General features: G+C 48.7%; 3 protein-coding genes across 6 annotated transcripts; 2 read left to right on the top strand and 1 right to left on the bottom strand.

Moving 5' to 3' along the window:
• Nucleotides 1–2716: 2716 nt before the first annotated feature.
• Nucleotides 2717–6806, bottom strand: cfap77 (cilia and flagella associated protein 77). Its single transcript, XM_062380448.1, has 7 exons — nt 6133–6806; nt 4705–4807; nt 3822–4053; nt 3629–3749; nt 3439–3534; nt 3283–3363; nt 2717–2980 (listed from the first exon to the last, which is right to left on the bottom strand). The coding sequence occupies exons 1-7, from the start codon at nt 6193–6195 to the stop codon at nt 2717–2719; spliced, it is 960 nt and encodes a 319-aa protein (XP_062236432.1). The 5' UTR covers nt 6196–6806.
• Nucleotides 6807–7026: 220 nt separating this feature from the next.
• qsox2 (quiescin Q6 sulfhydryl oxidase 2) lies at nt 7027–14614 on the top strand. Of its 4 annotated transcripts, none has more exons than XM_062381717.1 (12): nt 7027–7357; nt 8700–8800; nt 8930–8978; nt 9747–9852; nt 9962–10052; nt 10190–10335; nt 10530–10682; nt 10756–10885; nt 12441–12563; nt 12665–12815; nt 12911–13099; nt 13228–14614. In XM_062381717.1, exons 1-12 carry the CDS (start codon nt 7123–7125, stop codon nt 13749–13751), a joined length of 1998 nt encoding a protein of 665 aa, XP_062237701.1. In that variant the 5' UTR covers nt 7027–7122; the 3' UTR covers nt 13752–14614. The 4 variants fall into 4 exon arrangements, with proteins under 4 accessions (XP_062237701.1, XP_062237700.1, XP_062237699.1 ...); XM_062381716.1 differs by having other exon boundaries at nt 12665–12824; XM_062381715.1 differs by lacking the exons at nt 7027–7357; nt 8700–8800; nt 8930–8978; ... (3 more) ...; nt 10530–10682; nt 10756–10885 and having other exon boundaries at nt 10892–12563.
• Nucleotides 14615–15748: 1134 nt separating this feature from the next.
• Nucleotides 15749–24046, top strand: LOC133933290 (nucleus accumbens-associated protein 2-like). The gene is made up of 8 exons (XM_062380287.1): nt 15749–15849; nt 17474–18174; nt 18673–18893; nt 19621–19880; nt 21814–21990; nt 22075–22180; nt 22756–22853; nt 23170–24046. The coding sequence occupies exons 2-8, from the start codon at nt 17725–17727 to the stop codon at nt 23787–23789; spliced, it is 1932 nt and encodes a 643-aa protein (XP_062236271.1). The 5' UTR covers nt 15749–15849; nt 17474–17724; the 3' UTR covers nt 23790–24046.
• Nucleotides 24047–24290: the final 244 nt, after the last annotated feature.

The raw sequence follows: 24290 nt of genomic DNA, 5'->3' as shown, positions 1-24290 counted from the left end.
AAAATCAAAAACACCAGTCTGGAGTTAAAGTGAGGAGAGACTGAAGAGTTTGAGAGAGAGAGAGAGAGAGAGAGAGAGAGAGAGACAGGGGTGGGGGAGAGAGAGAGGTGGAGAGAGAGACTGAAGAGTTAGAACATCTGATGAAAAGGAATCAGAGAGAGAGAGAGACAGTTGGAGGGTGGGAGGGGGAGAGAGAGAGAGGTGGAGGAGGGTGGGAGGGAGGGAGAGAGGGAGGTGGAGGGTAGGAGGGAGAGAGAGAGATAGGTGGAGGGGGGTCTGAGGGAGAGAGAGAGGGAGGTGGAGGCAGAGAGAGAGAGAGGTGGAGAGAGAGAGAGAGAGAGAGGTGGAGGGAGAGAGGGAGGGAGAGAGAGAGAGAGGTTGAGAGAGAGATGTGGAGGGAGAGAGGGAGAGAGAGAGGTGGAGGGAGAGAGGGAGGGAGAGAGAGAGAGAGAGAGGTTGAGAGAGAGATGTGGAGGGAGAGAGGGAGAGAGAGAGGTTGAGAGAGAGAGGTGGAGGGAGAGAGGGAGGTAGGTGGAAGGAAGGAGGGAGAGAGGGAGAGAGAGAGGTTGATAGAGAGATGTGGAGGGAGAGAGGGAGAGAGAGAGGTTGAGAGAGAGAGGTGGAGGGAGAGAGATTTGATTTTTTAAGTCACTTTTATTTCTCAGTTTAGTTCCAACAATCAAAGTTACTATAACATATCAAAAAATGTTATGAAAAGAAAAAACAATAATACAATACTCAAACCAAAAAAAATGACCAAAAACCAGCTGCTCTTTTTTGACTTCAACAAAGAACCTCCACATTTAAACTCAGGAACAAAGGTTTTCATCGGGAAGAGGATCACTGGAGTCCGGCTGAGTGAGTCCATCACAGTGATCAACTGGAGGTCAGGGTGAGTCAGCTGCTGGTTCCTCTCAGCAGGAGGCCGACCACCTGACTGACCTGATCCCTAACGTGAGGCCAGACCTGCAGCGTAGTCCAGGTGAGGGCCACACCGCTCCAGTATGGCACAGGCTACTGGTCTCCAGACCAGGTCGGATGAGAGTGTCTTTAGACCAAAACATAAAAGGGTCCAAACAGACAGAGGAACCAGACAGGGTTTAAACATCAAGTGGCCAATTGGGCTCGGATCTTTGCCATTATTTTTTTCAGGCGGTAAAACTCCTGTTTCGTGAACCACGGGTCATCCTCATCCTTTAAGTGTCTCACTGAGTGGAGGAAAAGTTTTGAATCAGGGAAGAAGTCCTCTACTCTAACCAGTCTTCAGCCCTTAGTCTGTAGTAAGAAGGTCCGGATGCTGGTGAAGGAGTAAACACCTTCTTCATCCACCTGCCTGTTCTCCTGTGGTTCTGTTGAACGTTCCTCTGACTGAGAGGAAGAGCACGGTGGGTTTTTCTTTGAAACTTTTTTAGCTTGGTCACTATTTGTCTTGTTTTCTGGGTTTTTTCTTTTTAAATCTTCCTCCATCAAATAATCCTCCTCATCAGAGCTCTGCCTCTGCTCCTCTAGTGTCTGTTTGAGTGCTTCTGACCTCGTTCTCCTGGTGGACGTCCTCACTGTCCTCCCCCCGTGAACCTGGTGTGTCGCCCCGCGGCTCCATCAGGACAGAGGCCCCAGCACCCCCCAAGGCCGGCGGGGGCCCCGGTGCAGGAGCAGAGGAACCACCCCGGCCGAGGCAGGAGGGGGCCCTGGTGCAGAGGCAGCCGACTGGCCCCCCCCGGCTCTGTCCGGGCACAAGCGGATCAGGTGTCCCTCCCTCCCACAGCCAAAACATTTCATGTTCCCTGATGTAACGTGCGCCGTGTAGTTGAACTCAACTTTAAAACTAAAGACCAGGTTCAACTCTTCCTCACTCTTCTTTAGCACCAGAGGAGATTTACAATATATGGGGATCATTTTTATGGGGGACATTAATTGTCCATGTCTGGCCAGTTCTTTCTCTATAAGCTCATTCTTCAGGAATGGGGGGACATTAGAGATGAGGACCTTCTTGACCGGATCATCCAGGGACAACACAGGTGTGAAGGAGCCCTGAACCACCACTCCCCTCTCCAGTAGCTGGTTAGCTTCTTCTATGCTCTCCACAAACACCACCACAGCACTGTTCATACGTGAGGCAGACTTCACACTGTCACACCCCACAACCTCACCCACAGCCAGACTGACCTCCTCCACCGAGCAGTCCACAGCCGGACACAGTTTGATGCCGGGTCGGCGTGTTAGCTTGTGGAGGCCGAAGCCTCCACCTGCAGCAGCCATGCTGCACAAACACAAACACACAACTAACAACTAAAAACTGCTGCTCATGACCCTGTCACTCACACAGAAACAAAAAACACCTCTAATACAAGTGCAGAGGGAAAGAGCGAAGAAAACAGGTAGAAATATATAGTTTGAAACACACTTTCTCCAGCTCACTCACCAGACTCACTCCCAACATGCACTCCAAGAGAGAGAGAGAGAGAGACACCGAGAGAGAGGGAGAGGGAGAGAGAGGGGGAGAGGGAGAGAGAGAGAGAGAGAGAGAGAGAGAGAGAGAGAGAGAGAGACGTGTAGGGGGTCCCCCCCCATTGCCCCCTGCAGGACGAGGTCTTTCTCAATGGGAGCTTGTTCATGGCCCATCCCCCCCCCCTCACACTCCCTCATCACAGAGACGACACCAAAGAACAACATTTGGTTTGATTTCAGGTTTTATTTTGAAGATGATCCGCCAGGTTCAGTCCTCGGAGCCTGCTGCCCCCTGGTGCCCCCTGCTGGTCCCTGTTGGTCCCTGCTGGTTCCTGCTGGATCCTGTTGCCCCCTGCTGGTCCCTGTTGGTCCCTGTTGGTCCCTGCTGGTCCTTGCTGGGCCCTTCTGGTTCCTGGTGGTCCCTGTTGGTCCCTGCTGCCCCCTGCTGGTCCCTGCTGGTCCCTGCTGTCCCCTGCTGGTCCCGGCTGGTCCCTGTTGGTCCCTGTTGCCCCCTGCTGGTTCCTGCTGGATCCTGTTGCCCCCTGCTGGTCCCTGTTAACCCCTGCTGTTTCCTGCTGGTCCCTGCTGGTCCCTGTTGCCCCTGCTGCCCCCTGCTGCCCCCTGCTGCCCCCTGCTGGTCCCTGCTGGTCCCTGCTGCCCCCTGCTGTTTCCTGCTGGTCCCTGCTGGTCCCTGTTGCCCCTGCTGCCCCCTGCTGCCCCCTGCTGGTCCCTGCTGGTCCCTGCTGCCCCCTGCTGTTTCCTGCTGGTCCCTGCTGGTCCCTGCTGCCCCCTGCTGCCCCCTGCTGGTCCCTGCTGGTCCCTGCTGCCCCCTGCTGCCCCCTGCTGGTCCCTGTTGCCCCTGCTGCCCCCTGCTGTTTCCTGCTGGTCCCTGAAGCTGCTGACAGCAGGAGGCACCTGAGGAGGAGGAGATGTTTTCTTTAGAATCACAGATGATTGGTTACGCCTGACGTCACATGACCCTGGAGTTACCTGGTTGAAGTGCTTCCATGTGACCTGGGATCGCAGGACAGGAAGTGGTCTGCTCCTCCTCAGAAGACTGGTCCTGGTGTCGGAACCTGGTTTAGTCTACACACAAGTATACGCACATAAACACACACATGCATATACACACACACAGACACACACACACACAGGCTATCCGAGCTTCTCTCTCTCTCACCCTGAGCTGCTGGTTGTGGTTGCTGGTTTGAATCCTGCTCAGCTGCTCCTCCTTCCAGCGGTGAGCGTACTGATGAGAGAGGAGGTGTGACAGAGGAGAGGCGGGCCTGACGGACACATCCCTGAACCAATCAGAGATCAGTCATCCATCAACATCAGTCAGATTTAATTACTCTCCTGGTTTCTGCTCTGACCTGGTTGTGATGTCAGGAACTACCAGCTTCTGTGAAGCCCCGCCCTCCTGCAGTTTGGGTGCCGGATGTTTTGTCTTGCCCCCCCCCACCTGGGCCCGGTACTGACGCAGCTCATTGGACGTGACCAGTCCCGCCTTCACCGCGTTCCGGTTCAGGGACACGAAGTCCGGAACCAGAACCTTGTGAGGATCCGCGGCTTCACCTCTGGGCTGAACCCTCCAGCTGGACAGAACTGAGACAAAAACTACATTTCCCAGCAGGCCACAGCACTGACGCTAATTAACACATGTCATCAAAGCTCACTGCAAAGGCTCATGGGAGTTGTAGTTGTTTAATATCAAAGATAAAAACAAACCACAGAGAACCAATTTAATTTGACATCAATTACTCAGTGATGGGGATGAACAAACACACACTCTCACACACACACACACACAGCTGTAGTGTCCTGTAGTATTCCTGTAGTACTGCAAGGATGGATTCTGCTCTAACTCTGACATGGACAGTTTGACTGACAGCAGAGCCTCATATCTGACAACGAGGATTAAACTGTGAATAATAACTCAGAATATGTCACAGCAGAACAAACATCCAGAATAAAAGAGACATTTCCAGCTGAAAGAACAGCTGGAAAAACATCTGGAATGTTTTTATAGTAAAACTGTTCATCAACATGAGCAGATCTGGATATGATGTCACATGTCATTTACATGTGTTATCACTGTGTGTCTGACAGTTTGCATCTTCAGGTGAAACCCTGGTGGCTTCAAGCTCAGCTTAAGGAAATCAAACACACAAACACACACAGAAAACACACAAACACACACAGATATCCTGTAGGGAGGAAGTCGGCTGATCTGTGGTTGAGAGAGGGCGGGCTTACCCTCGGCCACGCCTCCATTCTGCATCAAGCTGCTGCTGGTTCCAAAAGTAAAATCTGGACCAGGAAGTAAAAAACCTCTGGACCTGGACTGACCAAGAGACACCTGCACACAGGAAGAGGAATCATCATCTTCATCACCATCACCATCAACATCACCATCATCATCATCCGTCTATACCTTGGATAACATTTTGACTTATAGTACTTTCTTGATTCTAGTTGTTCTGGGTTTGATCCTCATGGTTGATGCACTTATTGTGAGTCCATTTGGATAAAAGCGTCAGCTCAATGAAATATAATGTAATCATCATCATCATCATCATCATTTTATTCTCATTATATATGCTTCCACTAGGAAACATTATCAGGACACACTCTGTAAGTTTCCACTGCTCTGCGGATGAGATCCAGTTTTATGAATCGATAAAACCAGAACAATGTAATAAATTATAACATCATCATCTTCAAGGAGATAAAAACCTGGATGAGCTGTAATGTTCTCTTATTAAACTCATATAAAACTGAGGTTCTGATACTTGACCCTAAACACGTTAGAGACACATGATCTAACGATGAAGCTGCTCGAGACGACATCGTCTTTGCTTCCAATGAAACATCAGGAACTTGGGAGTGATCTTTGATCCTGATCTGTCCTTTGATTCTCATTTAAAACTAATTTCTAGGACGGCCTTCTTCCACTTGCGTTATATCTCAAGCATCAGACATGTCCTTTCTCAAAAAGATGCAGAAGGACGAGTCCAGGTCTTTGTTCCATCCAGACGTGATTATTCTAATTCATTATATCAGGCTCCAGCAGGAAGTCGTTAAAGACTCTGCAGTTTGTCCTCAATGCTGCAGCACAAAGACAACCAGGACAGACACCACCTGTCTCCTGTGTGAGCTTCACTTCACTGACTTCCTGCTACATTTAGAATTTAAAATCCTCCTCCTCACCTACATTAACAAAATGACAGCATCAAACCTTAAAGAGCTGATCGTACCTTATCACCACTAGAGCCCTGAGCTCCCAGAATTCAGGCTGTTGTCCCTAAAGTCTCTAGAAGAAGAGGAGGAGGAGGAGGAGCCAGAGCTTCAGCATCAAGCTCCTCTCCTGTGGAATCATCTCAGCTTCAGTTGTGGAGGCAGACTCCATCTGTAAACCTTCCTTTACAATAAAGCTTCTAGTCAGAGCCGGTCCAGGTTCGTCTTAGACCTGATCTCAGTTCTGCTGCTATAGGTCTAGAAGGTCGGGGTCACATGACACACAGAGCTTCTCTTTCCAGCTTCTCCTTCCTCTTCTCCATCCTTATCTCATCAAAGATATTAATATCTCATCAATATCTTTCTGATGTCCTCTGTGACATCATCATCACAGACAGGTAGTAGTTGGATGTGAATTGACAGGAAGTGAGATGTTGTTGTTTTTACCTTGGTCATCAGTGGATTGGTCAACATGGAGTCTCTGACTACACCCATCCTGTGTGAGGACATGTTGTTGTTGTTGTCGTTGGTTTGTTGTTGTTGTGACAGTAGTTGACCTCTGACCTTTCACAGAAACTTTCAAACTAAAGCAACAGGAACAAACTGCCTCCGTGTCCGCTGCTGCGTCGCTATGGAAACGGCTGCCTAACCGGAAGTGCAGCACTTTCAAATTAAAGTTGAGTCAAACGTCACTGCCAGTTAGTTTATTTGTTTAAAGGAGAAAGAAACAACAATAAATGAGATAAATTCATCAATTAAATGACTTCAAACCAATCAATGAAATGTATGAGACGATATCAAAGATGTATCCTGATCTCTGCTGCATTCAGGGACGGTAGGAACAACTGGAACCGCTCACTGATGACCGGACACAACTAAATATAAAAAATGATTGCAGAAATCTACACACTGTGTTTTTAAAGCACAAAACAGAGAAAGAAACACCATTAATAAAATTTAAAACGATTTTATCTGCATTTTATAAATACACAATAAATAATCAGGAAAACGATCTGACCACGTGAACGCATCACGCGTCATTCCACACGTCAGTCTTAGCTCGATAAGGATCGTCTATGGAAACATATCTCACTCCGCAGCACAAATAAAAAACCCCACTTCTACCAGACACCCCGTCGGACACAACCCTCGATGACTCTCTGATCGATTATCGATAATCTGTGCTCACGGATCGATGATCTCTGTCATCGACACAGTGGATCTGAAGCTGGTTGTTGGAAAGCAGCTCAGAGTGAGAGCTCTGTCCCGCTGTCTCCTCTCTGTCAGCGGGGCTCTGCCGGAGGTCTCTACACGTCTTCTCTGAGCGAACCGGTCCAACCCTCCGCTGCTCTGCCAGCTGCTCTGCCCGCTGCTCTGCCCGCTGCTCTGCCCGCTGCTCTGCCCCTGCTCTCGGAGACTCTCCCCCAGGAACACATCATGTCCCGGGCCTGGTTGAGAGCGGCGGCGTTGCTGTGGCTCGTCCCCGGGCTCCTGGGAGCCGCGGCCCGGCTGTACACGGAGGAGGACCCGCTGGTGATCCTGGGCAGCAGCAGCCTGAGGACCGCCGTCACCAACTCGTCGTCGGCCTGGCTGCTCCAGTTCTACTCGTCGTGGTGCGGACACTGTGTCCAGTTCTCCGGCACCTGGAAGAGTCTGGCTCTGGACGTCAAAGGTTCACACTCTCTCACCAGACTTCATTAGAAACATTTAGATTTAATGTGTTCCTGGTCGTTAGAGCAGGGTTCGAGTCTCACTCTGTGGACTCTTGTTGTTCAGGAGCTCGCCGACACTTCGGCATTAAAAGTATCATCACTGAGCCTCGAGTCCCAGAGAAGCGTCCTCTCACACCTCAGCTGCTGCGGGCGCACAGCGTGAGAGGAGCCGGGAAAAGGCTCCACTTTGTGAACGGACTTCTGACTGAGGAGCTAACAGCTGTTAGCTCAGTAAACACATTCATGTTAGTTACAGCGGCGTAAAGTAACGAAGTACTTCTACTCTTGTAGTGGAGTATTTCCTGTTCCGCACGTTTCATCCACCTTTGCTCTTTGATTGGTTACAAAGCAGGAAGTGCAGCAGGAGCCCGTCTGTCATTGGCTGATTCGGTCTGCTTTGTTTGGTCCTCACATGGAGCTTAATCCTGAATGTAGTCACCACACACTTGTTTCAGGAGTGTGGATAAACGGGGACATGGAAGCTGGGTTTATATTCAGCGGCTGATTATTGATTATAAACTATTAATTATTCAATATAATGGATGATTATTGATTATAAACTATTAATTATTCAATATAATGGATGATTATTGATTATAAACTATTAATTATGCAATATAATGGATGATTATTGATTATAAACTATTAATTATTCAAATTTTTTTTATATATTATAAATGATCGAATGTTGAAAGTTATTTACACTTTTAAGCCTAAAGCAAAGTGAAAGACCAGCAACATCTTATCATGTAGATAACACACAGTCACACACAAAAAAACACACACACAGCAACCAGTGTGAACCTGTCTGTAGTCTCCATCTGCCACTGTTGAATAACTCAACCAGAGAGCAGCTGCTGCTCACAAACACACACAGACACACACAGACACACACACACACACACACACACACACACACTCACTCACTCTCTCTCAACAGCTCTCAGAGTCAAAGGACATCTGAGAGACAAAGACTCAGACGACCCCTGAACACCCTGACTGCTGGGAGACCACACACACAGACACACAGCCAGACACACACACAGACACACAACACACACACAAATAGACACACTAGCTGAAAGGATCATGTTTTATTTTTATGGTCAAACTGATGACATCAAATAACTTCCTCTTTGTCTTCTGGCTTTGTTAATAAATGTGTTTGTGTGTGTGTGTGTGTGTTTGTGTGTTTGTGTGTGTGTGTGCGTGTGCGTGTGTGCGTGTGTGTGTGTGTGTTTGTGTGTTTGTGTGTGTGTGTGCGTGTGTTTGTGTGTGTGCGTGTGCGTGTGTGTGTGTCAGACTGGCAGCGGGCCATCAGTGTGGCTGTCCTCGATTGTGCTCAGGAGGAAAACTTTGACGTCTGTAAAGAGTATGGCATCAAGTTCTACCCAACATTCAAGGTATGTTACACAACCAGGGTACTGCAGAGTACTGTAGTGTATTTCAGGGTCATGTGGAGTACTGTAACAGAGTATTAGTATTAATTCACACTGTAGCAGGAGTTAAATATGTCTTGTTGTTGTTTTCAGTATTTTCGAGCTCACGCTGCAGCGACTGACAGAGGAACAATCCACAGAGGTGAGACACCACTATAATAATACCAGTCTAACGGTACTACAATACTATAACAATAATATCATAACAGAACTATAACACTACTACAATTCTACTATAATACTATTGCAATATGACTACAGTACTACTGCCAGCTGTGGCGGAGGGGTAGCAGTTAGCAGTCCGATTCCCAGTCTTCCCCATCTGCCTGCTGAAGTGTCCTTGGGCAAGATGCTGAACCCCAAACTGCCCCTCATAGAGCAAAAAGTGCTGCTAACAGCTGCTCTGTATGAATGTGTGTGAACAGGTGAACAAGAAAAAGTGCTTTGAGGCAGCAAGTCAAAAAAATATTGAAATACAAACCATTACCATTTACTGTAATAATTCTGCTATAACTCTACAATAATATTACTGTAACAATACTACGATAACAGACCTATAATACTACCATTGCACTACTTTAATATTTTTGCAATACTTCTATGATACTACTGCAATACTACTACAACAGTACTATTTTATTACTATACCACTATTAGAATGCTACATAACAAAACTATAATACTACAATATACTGTTGTGGTCTTCTGTCTGTGTGTTTATACATTTGTACTGTTTTGGATGCCTTCTCTTTTTACTGCTGCAAAACAAATCTAAATACGAGTACAAATAAAGTAACCTTATCCTTAATATTACTCTAACAGTCTTATAATGCCTCTATGATACTACTACAATACTATAATACCATAGTAATATTATACAGTGTCTTTGTGTCTGTGTGTGTGTGTACAGGTGCAGACAGACAGATCCAGTCAGTGAGACAGTTGATGGTGGACATCCTGCAGAACCACACCAGACTGGACTGGCCTGATCACTGTCCACCCCTAGAACCATACAGGTACCACATAGAACATGATGGAACAAGGGAACACTGCTGACAACAGAAAATAAACTTGACCTGTCTGTCTCTCTGTCTCCCTCTGTCTGTCTGTCTCTCTCTCTCTCAGCGCTGTGGAGCTGCTGCCTCTTTTAGGTCAAAGGTCGGATCACTACACGGCCGTCATCACAGAGGAACCAGGGTCGTACGTTGGACGAGAGGTGAGAGGAACACGAAGAAGAATTAGAAAAGTAATTTGAGATCACCACATCAATAAGTGTGTGTGTCTGTGTGTGTGTTTGTGTGTCTGTCTGTGTGTGTGTCTGTCTGTGTGTGTGTCTGTCTGTGTGTCTGTCAGGTGATCCTGGACCTGCTGCAGTTCTCAGGTGTGGAGGTCAAGAGAGCTCTCAGCACGGATCTCCCCCTGCTGGATGCTCTGAAGATCACAACCTTTCCCTCCATCTACCTGCTGCAGCCCAACGGGACCCACACACACCTGCATGTGTGAGTGCACACACACACAGTCTCACACACACACTCAAGATTACACATGGCTGCCTGATGATGTCATCATCCTGTAGGTTCTTTAGGTTTTTAAGTTTCTTTCTGTATCACAATCAATCCCGCCGCTTTTATTTTGAAAGAACAGGATGTGGTCCTCAGAACAGGATGTAAAGTTGTGTGTTCTGCTCTTCCAGTGAGAAGCGTCTGCGTTTCTTCTTCTCCTCTCTGCTGAAGACGTTACCCGGAGTTCAGCGCAGGGTGAAGTCACACGCCAGCCCTTCCAGTGCTGGCCAGATGGGGGCGCTGGCAGACGGACAGAGCACAGAGCCCTGGAGAGACTTCAGCAGGTCAGAGATTCGGCTTGGTTCAGTCTGGTTCAGGGTCAGTGGATGGTCAGTAAACACAAGTGTGTCTCCACAGGTCGACGGTGTACTCAGCTGATCTGGAGTCAGCTCTACACTACCTGCTGAGAGTCGAACTGGCTACCCATAGTTCTCTAGAGGGGGAGGAGCTGAAGGTTTTCAAGGACTTTGTCACTTTGGTTTCTAAGGTACCACACTGCCATGTTCACTGTCGAAACACATACCTGTTGCTATGGTTACGCCTGGCTGAGTTTCCAGCCTCTGAATCAGAGGCTGGAAAACATGGTGGTCTCCTTTTATTTTGAAAACATGGTGGTCTCCTTTTATTTTGAAAACTCGTGTTCAGGTGATTCAGGTGAGTTCAGGTGAGTTCAGGTAGTGGCCTTGACAGTCGGGGATCAGACCTGGGGTCAGCAGCCATGCAGAGCTGGAGAAGCTACAGACCTGGTGTGGAGACCTCTGTCTCTCAGGGTCCTGTTACATGTCTTTGTTCCTGATGGATTTTAAGACTTTGAGGACTTTTCAACCATGGAGTAGGTTGCTGTTTGGACGCCCCCTGCTGGGCAGCGTCAGTAGTTTCTAAGGCGTCTGTTGACCTTGGGTCTGTGTGAGTTGCTTGACCTGACAATGAACGATGCTGCTGCAGGTCTGAGATCTGTGAGGATCCTCGACCAGCTGCTGGAGCTCAGGAGACGCTGTCTGACAGGACATGAGCGCCTCCCTCCCCTCTCTGTCTCTCTCTCTCTCTTGCTCGCTCCCTCGTTCACTCTCTGTCTCTCTCTCTCTTTCTCCTCTCTCTCTGTCTTGCTCGCTCTCTCGTTCTCACTCTGTCTCTCTCTCTCTCTCTCTGTCTCTCTCTTGCCTGCTCTCTCTCTCTCACTCTGTCTCTCTTTCTTTCTCTCTCTCTCTCTCTTGCCTGCTCTCTCTCTCTCACTCTGTCTCTCTTTCTTTCTCTCTCTCTCTCTCTTGCCTGCTCTCTCTCTCTCACTCTGTCTCTCTTTCTTTCTCTCTCTCTCTCCTCTCTCTCTGTCTTGCTCGCTCCCTCGTTCACTCTCTTTGTCTCTGTCTCTCTCTCTGTCTCTCTCTCTCTTTCTCCTCTCTCTCTGTCTTGCTCTCTCTCTCGTTCTCACTCTGTCTATCTTTCTCTCTCTTTCTCTCTTTCTTTCTCTCTCTCTCTCTCTCTGTCTCTCTCTGTCTCTCTCTTGCCTGCTCTCTCGTTCTCACTCTGTCTCTCTTTCTCTCTCTTTCTCTCTCTCTCTCTCTCTCTATTGCCTGCTCTCTCGTTCTCACTCTGTCTCTCTTTCTTTCTCTCTCTCTCTCACTCTGTCTCTCTTTCTTTCTCTCTCTCTCTCTCTGTCTCTCTCTTGCCTGCTCTCTCGTCGTCACTCTCTCTCTCTCTTTGTCTCTGTCTCTCTCTCTGTCTCTCTCTCTCTTTCTCCTCTCTCTCTGTCTTGCTCTCTCTCTCGTTCTCACTCTGTCTATCTTTCTCTCTCTTTCTCTCTTTCTTTCTCTCTCTCTCTCTCTCTGTCTCTCTCTGTCTCTCTCTTGCCTGCTCTCTCGTTCTCACTCTGTCTCTCTTTCTCTCTCTTTCTCTCTTTCTTTCTCTCTCTCTCTCTGTCTCTCTCTCTGTCTCTCTATTGCCTGCTCTCTCGTTCTCACTCTGTCTCTCTTTCTCTCTCTTTCTCTCTCTCTCTCTGTCTCTCTCTTGCCTGCTCTCTCGTTCTCACTCTCTCTCTCTCTCAGTTGTATCCTGGTCGTGATTCGGTGGTGAAGCTGATGGAGACTCTCTCTGATTGGCTGCTCAGTTTACCGCTGCAGCGAATCCCCTACCAGGCCGTCCTTGATTTGGTGGACAACAAGATGAGGGTGAGACAGACACACACCCCTCTAAGCTTTCACACATGTCCAGAGTTCAGTGCATGTCTGAAATCTGCTGTACACACACTGACTTCCTGTTTCCTGTCCAGATCTCAGGTGTATTCTTGGGGGCGGAGCTTCGGTGGGTTGGTTGTCAGGGCAGCAGGGCGGGGCTACGAGGTTACCCATGTTCCCTGTGGACTCTGTTTCACGTCCTGACCGTCCAACACGAGGCCACGCCCACCGCTCTGGAGAACACAGGTAACGCAGGTCAGCCGTGTGACGTGAGCGTGCACGTGCTTCCTGTCTGTGACCCTGTCTGTGACCCTGTCTGTGACCCTGTGGTCCTCCCCCAGGTCTGGAGAGCGAGGCGGCCCCGGTGCTGCAGGTGATGCGTCGGTACATCAGGACGTTCTTCGGCTGTGAGCAGTGCGGCCGACACTTTGAGCAGGCGGCGTCCGTGGGTCTGGAGGCGGTGACGAGCGCCGGGCAGCAGGTGCTGTGGCTGTGGAACCAACACAACATGGTCAACGAGCGACTGGCAGGTAACCACCACAGGAACCAGTGTGGCCCTCAAGTCAAGATACCGATACTTATATAAGTTATTTTTATTATTATTATTGGTTTCATGTTGCCCCCATGTCTAACCCTAACACCCCCCCCCCCCCAACAGGCTCTCTGAGTGACGACCCCCTCTTCCCTAAAGCTGCTTGGCCGAGCCCAGTCCTCTGTGCTTCCTGTCACGAGGAGAAAGACGGCGTCCATGTCTGGAACCAGGACAACGTCCTCCGCTTCCTGCGACGTCACTACGGCGTCTCCAACCTGTCCCCCAAATACACCCTCCACCTCCCACAGGGCCCCGCTCCTCCCGCAGACCCCGATCCCGATCTGGTTCGGACCGCTCAGCCACAGGATGGGCGCCGAGACGGAGACAGGAAAGAGGAGGAGGCTGGACCTGCACACTGGGCCCAGAGGGGGGAGGCGGGTGAGGACAGGAGCGAGGAGCCAGGCCACAGGAAGGGGGGAGGCGGGAGAGGAGGGGGGATGTGGATCCTGGGTCTGGGCTTCAACAGTGTCGACATGAGTCTGTGTGTCGTCCTCTACGTTTCCTCCTGCCTCTTCCTCATGCTGCTCTTCTTCTTCTTCAAAGTTCGCTCCAGGAGGTGGAAGCTACGATACTCCCGCCTCCACGTCTGACCTGAACCAGATCCTTCCAGACCGGACCGGGTTTGGTTTAGACAGAACCACACAGGTTTAATACAGGTTCAGTTCAAGGCTGGAAGTTCAGAGTGTTTCTGAAAACGAGCGTCTGCTCTGAACATGAAGTCGACATTAAAGGTTCAGACTGAACCGGACCTGGATCCAGGACCTGGACCCTGGACCCTCTGGCTGTTTGATGTAAGAGGATCAGATGTGAAACTGGGTCTGGACTTGTTGCCCTTAAGGACTCAATTTTAAATCCGGTCTTAACTGTAAAGATCTTGATTCAGACCGGATCTGAGACCTGGTGTATTTTACCTGGACCCAGAACTTTATGGAACAAGGACTCAATGGGAGAACGGACTGGTTCTAAGTTCACTTAATGCCAAACTCGCCTGTTCTGAGGCTCCGCCCCCTGGTGTATGTGTCAATGTCAAACATCGAGCTGTCTTGACGATGACTGGACCGTTGTTTATTTTTTGCTGCTGCAGGTTTTTGTTTTGGTGGATTTGGCACCACCTTGTGGTCGGTGATTTTAAAATGTAAATATTAAAAGTTTGGATTTTTAATGTTATAAGTTTTGAAATGAGGGAGATTGAAATGATGAACCTGAACAAATATGACTCATGTAGAAACATCACTGACATTCCCTGTTTTCAAACTGACTTCAGTTATTAACTATTTTTTAATAAACAAGATGAATAAAAGTTATTTGTTTGTGTCTAGAGGAAAACGTTGAAGACGAATAAAACAAAAGTGAACGAGAGGAAATAACCTTTTAATGATCAAACTTTAAATTGTCTGTTTCTTTAACTGCTGTTACCATGCTAACCGTTAATTAAATGTATTTTTTCAGTTTTCTTCTGTTTCGGCCTCAGTTTCTGTAAATGATGTGTAACTGGTGTCTGGCTGCAGAACAGCTCACACACCCGTCCTCCTCCGTGTTAGCAGAGGGGACCTGGTGTCCAGACCTGTGGTTGTTCAGGGCCCAGAACTACGAAGCAGGGTTTGTGGTCATCAGGTAACTTCAGGTCAACTTCAGGTCAACTTCAGAGTTTTCATGAAACCTGTTCACTTGTTATCAGGGTAAATCACCATGGTAACCTAAGCTGAGCAGCTGACCTGCTCCAGGTGAAGTTGGAGATAAGAGATCAAACAGTCTGAAGCTCCGCCCACTGACCAATCACCCCCTTTGAACCATGACATCATGTTCTTAGAGGATCTGTGGAGCTGGTTGTTCGAGTCTCTGAGGAGGACCAGGGTCTTCAGAGACCCACGAGATCCTCTGATGAGCTTCTGAAAGATCTAGATTCCCCTCAGAGGATGAACCTCTGTCAGCTGCTGGAGACCAACAGAACCAGACTGACCAGTAGGAGCAAAGTGAGTTCAGTTTAGTCCAGTTCAGTTTACCTGGTGCTTCCTTCAACTTTATCACTTTCATCAACTATATCAGAGAGCAAGAGAGAGAGAGAGAGAGAGAGAGATGGGATGTTCTCCATCTGTCCTAAAGAGATATTTTTCTGTCTCTGTCTCTTTTTTAAGATGGAAACTAAACTGAACTAAATATGATGAGGGAGGCTGAGCTCTGTGTGTGTCTGTTTTTCTGTGTGTGTCTCTGGGTGTGTGTGTGTGTGAGTGTGTGTGGCAGCCTGGCACACAGTCGCAGTATGCACACTATGTACTCAGCATGCCAACTCAGCCTCGGCACTGCAATGCAGCGCTATGCATTTGGCCAAGTCATGCCACACACACTCACACACACACACACACAGACACACACACAATCACACAAAGACAGGCACACTCATAGACACACATTGTGATTATGTGAGGTGTGTGTCTAAAGGTGTGTATATCTAAACCTTGCAGTGTATGTTCTTGCTCGCCCCTCTCTCTCTCGTCCTCTGCAGGGCACTTAGCCGCATTAGCTCCCTCACTGTCCTCAGATGACTCCTCCTCTTCCTCCCTCCTCCTCCTCCTCCTCACTGTCTGCTGTGTCTCCCCCTCCTCCCCCCTCCAGTGACACACCAGACGATGCGTTGACTGAGCGGAGGAGAAGAAGAAGAGAACCTCTCCCAGCTGCTGCATGGAGGAGGTGAGGAGCTGTCTGTCTGTCTGATAGATTCACGTCTTTATTATTCCATCTCTCTGTTTCTATATCTACCTGTCTCTCTCTCTCTCTCTCTCTCTCTCTCTCTCTCTCTCTCTTCCTTCTGTTCACACTGCTGCCTTTCTGAACTGAATTGAACTCTAAAGGAGACTGAAGTCACATTTACTGAACTAGACTCTGCTGGACTGTACTGAACTGAACTAGACTCTGCTGGACTGTACTGAATTAGACTCTGCTGGACTGTACTGAACTAGACTCTGCTGGACTGTACTGTACTGAACTAGACTCTGCTGGACTGTACTGAACTAGACTCTGCTGGACTGTACTGTACTGAACTAGACTCTGCTGGACTGTACTGTACTGAACTAGACTCTGTTGGACTGTACTGAACTAGACTCTGCTGGACTGTACTGAATTAGAATCTGCTGGACTGTACTGAACTAGACTCTGCTGGACTGTGCTGAGCTAGACTCTGCTGGACTGTACTGTACTGAACTAGACTCTGCTGGACTGTACTGAACTGAACTAGACTGCTGGACTGTACTGTACTGAATTAGACTCTGCTGTACTGTACTGAACTAGACTCTGCTGGACTGTACTGTACTGAATTAGACTATGCTGGACTGTGCTGAACTAGACTCTGCTGGACTTTACTGAACTGAACCAGACTCTACTGGACTATGCTAAACTGAACTAGACTCTACTGGACTTTACTGAACTGAACCAGACTCTACTGGACTATGCTAAACTGAACTAGACTCTACTGGACTTTACTGAACTGAACCAGACTCTACTGGACAATGCTAAACTGAACTAGACTCTGCTGGACTTTACTGAACTGAACCAGACTCTACTGGACTATGCTTAACTGAACTAGACTCTACTGGACCGTACTAAAGTGAAGTTGACCCTACTGGACTGTACTCAAGTGAACTAAACTCTTCTGGACTATACTACAGTGAACTAGACCCTACTGGACTGTACTAAACTGAACTAGACCCTACTGGATTGTAGAAAACTGAACTAGACTCTACTGGACTGTACTAAAGTGAACTAGTCCCTACTAGACTGTACTAAAGGGAGATAGACCCTATTGGACTATACTTAAGTGAACTAGACTCTACTGGATTGTAGTAAACTGAGCTATACCCTACTGGACTATACTAAAGTGACCCTACTGGACTGTACTAAAGTAAACTAGACCCTACTGGACTGTACTCAACTGAGCTAGACTCTACTGGACTGTACTTAAGTGAACTTGACCCTACTGGACTCTACTAAAGTGAACCAGACTATACTGGACTTGATTGACTGAACTACATTCTACTGGACTGTACCAAAGTGAACCAGACCCTACTGGACTCTACTAAATGGAACCAGAATATACTGGACTATGCTGAAGTGAACTAGACTGTACTGGACTATGCTAAGCTGAACCAGATCCTACTGGAGTGTACTCAAGTGAACTAGACTCTGCTAGACTGTACTAAAGGGAACTAGACCATCTGTCCATCATCACAGAGGTGTTTCAATCTCACATGTTCTCAGTTTATGAGATGTACGTGACCCTTTATACCTTACCCCCCTGCCCCCCCTTTTCTGGTTCCAGCTGGTTTTGGGATCCCAGTTGACCCCCATCAGGACCATCTAGTCCCTGCACCCCTTCACTTTGACTCAACAGCTCTGACCTCCACAACAACAGTATGCACCTCAGATGTTTCTATATCTGCAGCCTCCCTGACACCTAAGCTCCACCCCTCCGTCAGTCTGTCTGACTGTTAAGGACCGCCTCCTTCCAGCCTCCATCTCTCTTGCGCCCCCGGTGGCCTCCTGTGGCGTCGCGCTCCTCCTGCCTCCACCATGTCCGACGGGCTGCTGCAGGTTGAGATCCCGGACTTCGGCAGCAGCGTGCTGGGCAGCCTGAACGAGCAGCGGCTGCTGGGCCACTACTGCGACGTGTCCATCCTGGTGCAGGGCCAGGCCTTCAAGGCGCACAGGGCCGTCCTCGCTGCCTCCTCCCTGTACTTCAGAGACCTGTTCAGCTCGGCCACTGACTCCTCCTCCACCTCCTCCTCCTCCTCCTCCTCCTCCCAGGCGGTGTTTGAGCTGCCGTCTTCTGTAACGCCGACATGTTTCCAGCAGATTCTGTCCTTCTGCTACACAGGTCGCCTCAGCATGGCCGCCAGTGAGCAGCTGGTGCTCATGTACACCGCCGGGTACCTGCAGATCCAGAACATCGTGGAGCGGGGGATGGAGCTGATGATGATGAAGGCCTCCTCCTCCTCCTCCCCTCTCTGCTGCGACTCACAGGTTGGTTTGGCCACGCCCACAGAGTTAACTTAGGCAGATCCGAGCCTCAGCACTTAGTCCAGTTTACCTCCCAACCTCCGGATGCTAACTTCACACTGCTATCTTCCCTGCAATGCTAATGCTGCTAATGTTGCTAATGTTGTTAGCAGTAAATTGCTGTCTTCAGGAGTTTATTCTCAGCCGCTGCATAAACATGCTTTCAACATGAGACCTGACTGTTATTGTAACTATTATAGCTAATCGGTCCAATCGGACGTGAGGACTCTTTTCATTCCAGGTTCGACTGCAGAGAGTGAAGAGATTAAACATAACGGAACATTTCTGTTCCTCTGACTTTATGTTTGTAGAGATGTTTCCTAGTCGTCTGATCTCGTCAGTGTCTGTAGCTCTAGTGGACATTAAAGGACTTGCAGCTCAATGCATGTTTGTACCTGATGCTGGTCAGACCATGCTTCGCCTCTGAGCCGTCAACCATCAGACAATCTTTTCTAATCACAGACGACATCAGTAGATGAGCTCGGGAGCTATGAGAACCCGGTGGTCCAGCAGCAGCACAGCGCCCCCCGGCTGCAGGAGGCCAGTCCGGACCAGCCGGCCCTAAGTCCCGAGGATCTGTTGTTAGCTGTGAGCAGGATAAAACAGGAGAGAGCCGACACTCCTCCGGCTCAGGAGAACGCAGGAGCAGCGGCAGGAGGAACGGCAGGAGGAGAGGAAACCAGGTGAGAACCAACTGGAATGAAGTTCAGATCCGTGTCATCATGTTTGTTTGACCCGGATTAGAAAAGGTAAAGTCTTCCTGTCGCTGGCTGAGCTGTGGTGACTAATGGAGGAGATGTTGTATCTGTCGTTTGTGTGTGTTACTGCTGCAAACTGTGATGAAAGCCTTTATGTCCAAAACGAGAGACTCCATTTCAAAGGATCATACCGTCAATGTCCCTTTTTCCATGTGTCCTCTATATAGGCGTGGTTGTTCTTCCACTAGAGGGCAGCTCAGAGTCAACAACACAGCGATGGTAGAGGAGGTGGTGATGGTGTTCCTTTTGTCCTGGGTCATGTGACATCATGTAGATTCTGTAGTTTCTTGCCAACTCACAAAAAGTTCCATTGTTAAAAAATCTTCATCTTGTCATCTCAGTTGGACCATAAGCTACAATGCCCCCTGTGGTTGTGAGTGGTACTGCTCCATTTCATCCGTTTTCTTTCAGTCTTTCGACTCCACTTGATGTGAACCTGACTCTGGTCCTGGATCTGGTCTCATCTCTGAGAGGACGTATATGGCTGCATCGGGACTGAGCCTCCTCCTGCATTTGAATTTCAAACTCCTTCATTGATGTGAAAGGGACGCAGAGTTGTGACATGCTTTGTAACAACAGAGGATTTCTGTTGCTCACTGAGTGACCACTGGCACCAAAGATAAGAAAGTGTCTCCGTCCGTTCTGTCCTCAGGGTGGACATTGCCGCCGACCTCCAGACCTCCAGGAACAGTGCTCTGTGTTACCTGGGTGCCAGTGGAGCTTTGGTTCCAGGGCTGCAGTCCTACCTGCTGGCTGCTGGGGGGCGCTCCAGTCCAGAAGGGTCCAGTCTTCCCACAGACTCTCCTCCCTCTCACCCCCCCACTGAGGAGGAGCTGGAGGAGGATTACTATGGCAACACAGTCCATCCTGGACTCTACCAACACCTCTACGGGCATCCTGCAAACGCCTACAGTAAGTTACTTCATGGTGCAGGCCCATGTCAAACGTGAACCCGAATGAAAGCTGAGTGATGACAAAACTTAACACAAAATCTTTCAGAATATCTGAAGCCGTTGATTCTCTAAACCACATTTTGACAGCAGAGTCCCTCAGCACGTCCTGTGGCAGTGAAGTTGAACAGACGTCCACTGTTTACAAACTGTTCTTTATCAATCAATCATCACATTGGGTCGGGGGGGGGGGGGGGGGTAAATCATTCATTTAGGCTGACATATTCATCGGGATGCAGCCACGTCTCGGTGAGGGACAATGAATCTATTTTTTGATCTGAGACTAGTTCATTTACTAAAATAGCCTTTGATGATTATGATCTCATGTTTAAGAGTCCACATTTAATTATTAACAGCTAGATAGATTAAAAAGAAGTTTAGTAAATGTGTTCCTCCGCTTTCTCTTTACCACAGCTGCTCAAACCTGATGGTCAAACTATAAACTGAAGCCAGAAGCTTCCAGCCCCATTATCTGTTCGCTCCCCTGAAGATTCAGTTTATTCACATGAAGAATTTGTTTGTAGAGATTAAAGCAAAGCAAATCCAATTGAATTGAAATACTGCACCAAAGAATCATCTTGGTAACCATGTAAATCATGTGACTATAATTTCCCTGGTCTGACACTGGTCAGGGACCTTTAACCTCTGAGTGTGGTTCTCCCTGTTCTTCTGGCTGACTCGGACCATCAGCTGTCTGAGGACTGGGAAAATATCTATAAGTCAAGTCAATAGCAGGGACGAGGCAGATCCTACTTGGTTTTACTGCTCAAAATGACTGAGCTGGACCGAGATCACATCTTCTTAACATGAAGCCAAAATATCTTGCGCTGCCATCTAGTGAGTTAGAAAAGTTTTACTGAAGAACCTTTATTACCTGAGTGAAATGATGTATTTCAGCAGCAGCCATAATAAGAATGGTTTCAAATAACTGATCAGAAACACTTGAGCAAACATCAGAGAGATGAGAACGACCTGAAACGACAGAAACATCTTTACAAACATTTATTTAACGACCACTTTAATTTTCTTGATTGGTTCATATCCCATCTGCTAACAAGGAGGAGGTGGTTTAAGGACCAGACACTAGGGGGAGTTAAGGCCGAATTATAGTCGCATGCACGCAAGACACGCAACACGCCCATTTCGTGCCCGCTGGCGGCTTGCGTGCGTCCGCCACTTTTTCTAACGACACGACAAAGCGATGCGAGCCTAACGCAGCCGCAAGGCTTGTGATTGGTCTGCTTACTACATCCTGTCCGGAGTCTAGTTTCCAGTTTCATGCCCCACAATACGCGGAAATCATGGAAGATCTAGAAGAACGAATATGGACCAAATAGATGAGAGCACTTGGCAGAAGAAATCCGAAAGTATGACCACTTGTATAACCTGTCACTGACTGGACGATTTGTCCGCCAGAAAGGGGCTACGAGGAGCCGGAGTGGTGATCTAAATAAACAGTCGACTGAGAAGAAGACGTCTCTTCTTTGTGTGTTTTGTTTTTGAAAAAAAATGTTACTCCGCCTAGTGTCCTGTTGGTGAATTGCGTTGCAACACGCGCAACACGTTAGGAAGCATAAACCAAAACGAGTCCGTCGATGCAGCTGCGTGACTATAATTCGGCCTTAAGAGCCACCTTGGCGTCACTTTTGTGTGTGTGTGTGTGTGTGATTTAAAATCTCACTGTAGGCTGACTTGATGATAGTTGGCGTTGTTAAACTTAATGAGTTGTGATTTGTGAGTTTGACTTTGTGTCTACAGAGTTCAGGGGTTGTCATAGTGACCCTTTAAAGTTTTTCCGTTGTCCACACAGTCCTCTAGTGGACAACAGGTGAACGGCAGGTTAAGAGTTTATTCTGACCCCTCCCCTCTTGTCTCCCTCTTTCTTATTGGTCCAGTCCAAGAGAAGCTTGATTTGCTGCCTCTCCCATTGGCTAACGAGCGTCGACCCTGTGTGCTGGTTGGTCGTGACAACATGGCTCTACCTGCCAGTCTGATCAGTCAGATCGGGTATCGCTGCCACCCGTCACTGTACACCGAGGGCGACCCGGGGGAGAAGGTGGAGCTGGTGGCAGGTAGGACCTCCTGTAATGTGTCGTCAAAGTAACAGGTTATGAACCAGAAGTGAAGAGATGAACCGTTGTGACGCGTGTGTTCAGGTTCAGGTGTGTTCATGACTCGAGGTCAGCTGATGAACTGTCACCTGTGTGCCGGAGTCAAACACAAGGTGCTGCTCAGGAGGCTGCTGGCGACGTTCTTCGACAGGTGAGGCCTGACAGGTGGTTAGCCTAGCTTAGCATTTGGACTATTTCTCTCAGTCTTTGATTACCTCTGTAAACAATGTAAATGTTTCGGTTTGTTGACGATATGTGACCTCATCAGATGTCAGTGACATCATCAGACAACATGTGACCTCATCAGACGTCAGTGACATCATCAGACAACATGTGACCTCAAAAGATGTCAGTGACATCATCAGACAACATGTGACCTCATCAGATGTCAGTGACATCATCAGACAACATGTGACCTCATCAGACGTCAGTGACATCATCAGACAACATTTGACCTCATCAGATGTCAGTGACATCATCAGACAACATGTGACCTCATCAGATGTCAGTGACATCATCAGACAACATGTGACTTCATCAGATGTCAGTGACATCATCAGACAACATGTGACCTCATCAGATGTCAGTGACATCATCAGACAACATGTGACTTCATCAGATGTCAGTGACATCATCAGACAACATGTGACCTCATCAGACGTCAGTGACATCATCAGTGTTCAATGATCAGTGTAGAAGCTGATAGGGCTGTTATGGTTTTCATAGAAACACACTGGCCAATAGCTGTGGTACAGGGATCCGCTCCTCCACCAATGACCCGAGCCGAAAGCCACTGGACAACCGAGTGTTAAACACTGTGAAACGTAAGACACACACACTCACACACACACACATTACATTTTTCATTCACACGCTCACACATACACCCTCACACACACTCACACACACACACTCACACATGCACCCACACACACTACATTTTTCATTCACACACCGGACACACACACACACACACGCTCACACACCCACACACACACCTCACACACACACTCATGTATTTTTAAAACACTGAAACATTTCTTTCATCCTCCCTCATTGTTTTCCACCTCTTCCTCCTCTTCCTCCTCCTCCCTCCTCTTCCTCCTCTTCCTCCTCCTTCTCCTCCCTCCTCTTCCTCAGTCTACTGTCAGAACTTTGCTACCAACTTTAAGGAGAGTGAGATGAATGTTATTGCCGCCGACATGTGCACCAACGCTCGCCGAGTGCGGAAACGTTGGCTCCCAAAGATCCAGTCACTCCTCCCGGACGGCCTCCCGGCCTCTGGCTCCTGCCATCCGCGCAAAGCTAAGCGTGGGGGGGGAGCAGGCGGAGGTCAGGGTGCAGAGGTGGCGGTGCAGCCCGGCAGCAGCCCCTTCGAGCTGGACCTGCGACAGCTCAGCGCCTCCTACCTCAGCCTGGAGGCACCACTGTACGCAGAGAGACGTGGGAGGGAGGCAGTGGGGGAGAAAGAGAGGGAGAAGGAAGCGCCAGCCGCCATCTTGCCTCACCTGCAGTTCGCCGGGTCGCGTGGGGGCGGAGCTGGCAGTGGACAGGTGGAGGAAGGGTTGATGGGAGGCGAGGCCGACAGGGGAGGGAGGTTACAGACTGAACCACCTTCACACCTCCCCCTGTCCCTTTCCTCCTGCTCTTCCTCCTCCTCCTCACACCCCTCCCCCCAGCCAGCAGAGCCCGCTCCTTCTCATAGAGGATTGGCCGACACAGAAGAGGGGGGGGCGGAGCCTCTGGAAGACAGCCAATAAGCTTTCTATTGCATCTGCCTACCTGTATGTAAATAATACAATAGCTACCTGTTCCCCCACCTGTCTGTCTCCCCCCTACCTCACTACCTGTCTACCTCTCTACCCCCTGTCTGTCCGTCTGCCCTACCTGTCTGTCTGCTCGGCTCTGCTGCATGTTAACAGCCTCCTGCAGTCCAGCACAGGCCCATAGCAACAGGACTGATGATGAAGAAGATGATGTGATGATGACGATGAATTATATTCACTCTATGATAATAAAGCTCCTTGATAATCATATATGTGTGAGTGTGTATATATATATAGTTTTACCAGGAAGAGCGGCCCCCAGAATCGCTGCTTGCCGCTCTGCATGCTGGGGAGTGTAGTTCGAACATGGGCGCCATTCTCAACCTCGTAAATCTCGCTAGCCATTCACAGCATCCCAGTCTTCCTCTCAACCAATCACTGCACTTCATCCGCCTCACCCACTAATAACTGCGCTATTTTTATCCAACAAAAACA

The sequence above is a fragment of the Platichthys flesus genome, chromosome 3 (assembly GCF_949316205.1).
Source record: "Platichthys flesus chromosome 3, fPlaFle2.1, whole genome shotgun sequence".
Classification (NCBI taxonomy): Eukaryota; Metazoa; Chordata; class Actinopteri; order Pleuronectiformes; family Pleuronectidae; genus Platichthys; species Platichthys flesus.
Note: the sequence above shows the minus strand (reverse complement) of the source record. Positions and strands in the feature narration are given on the sequence as shown.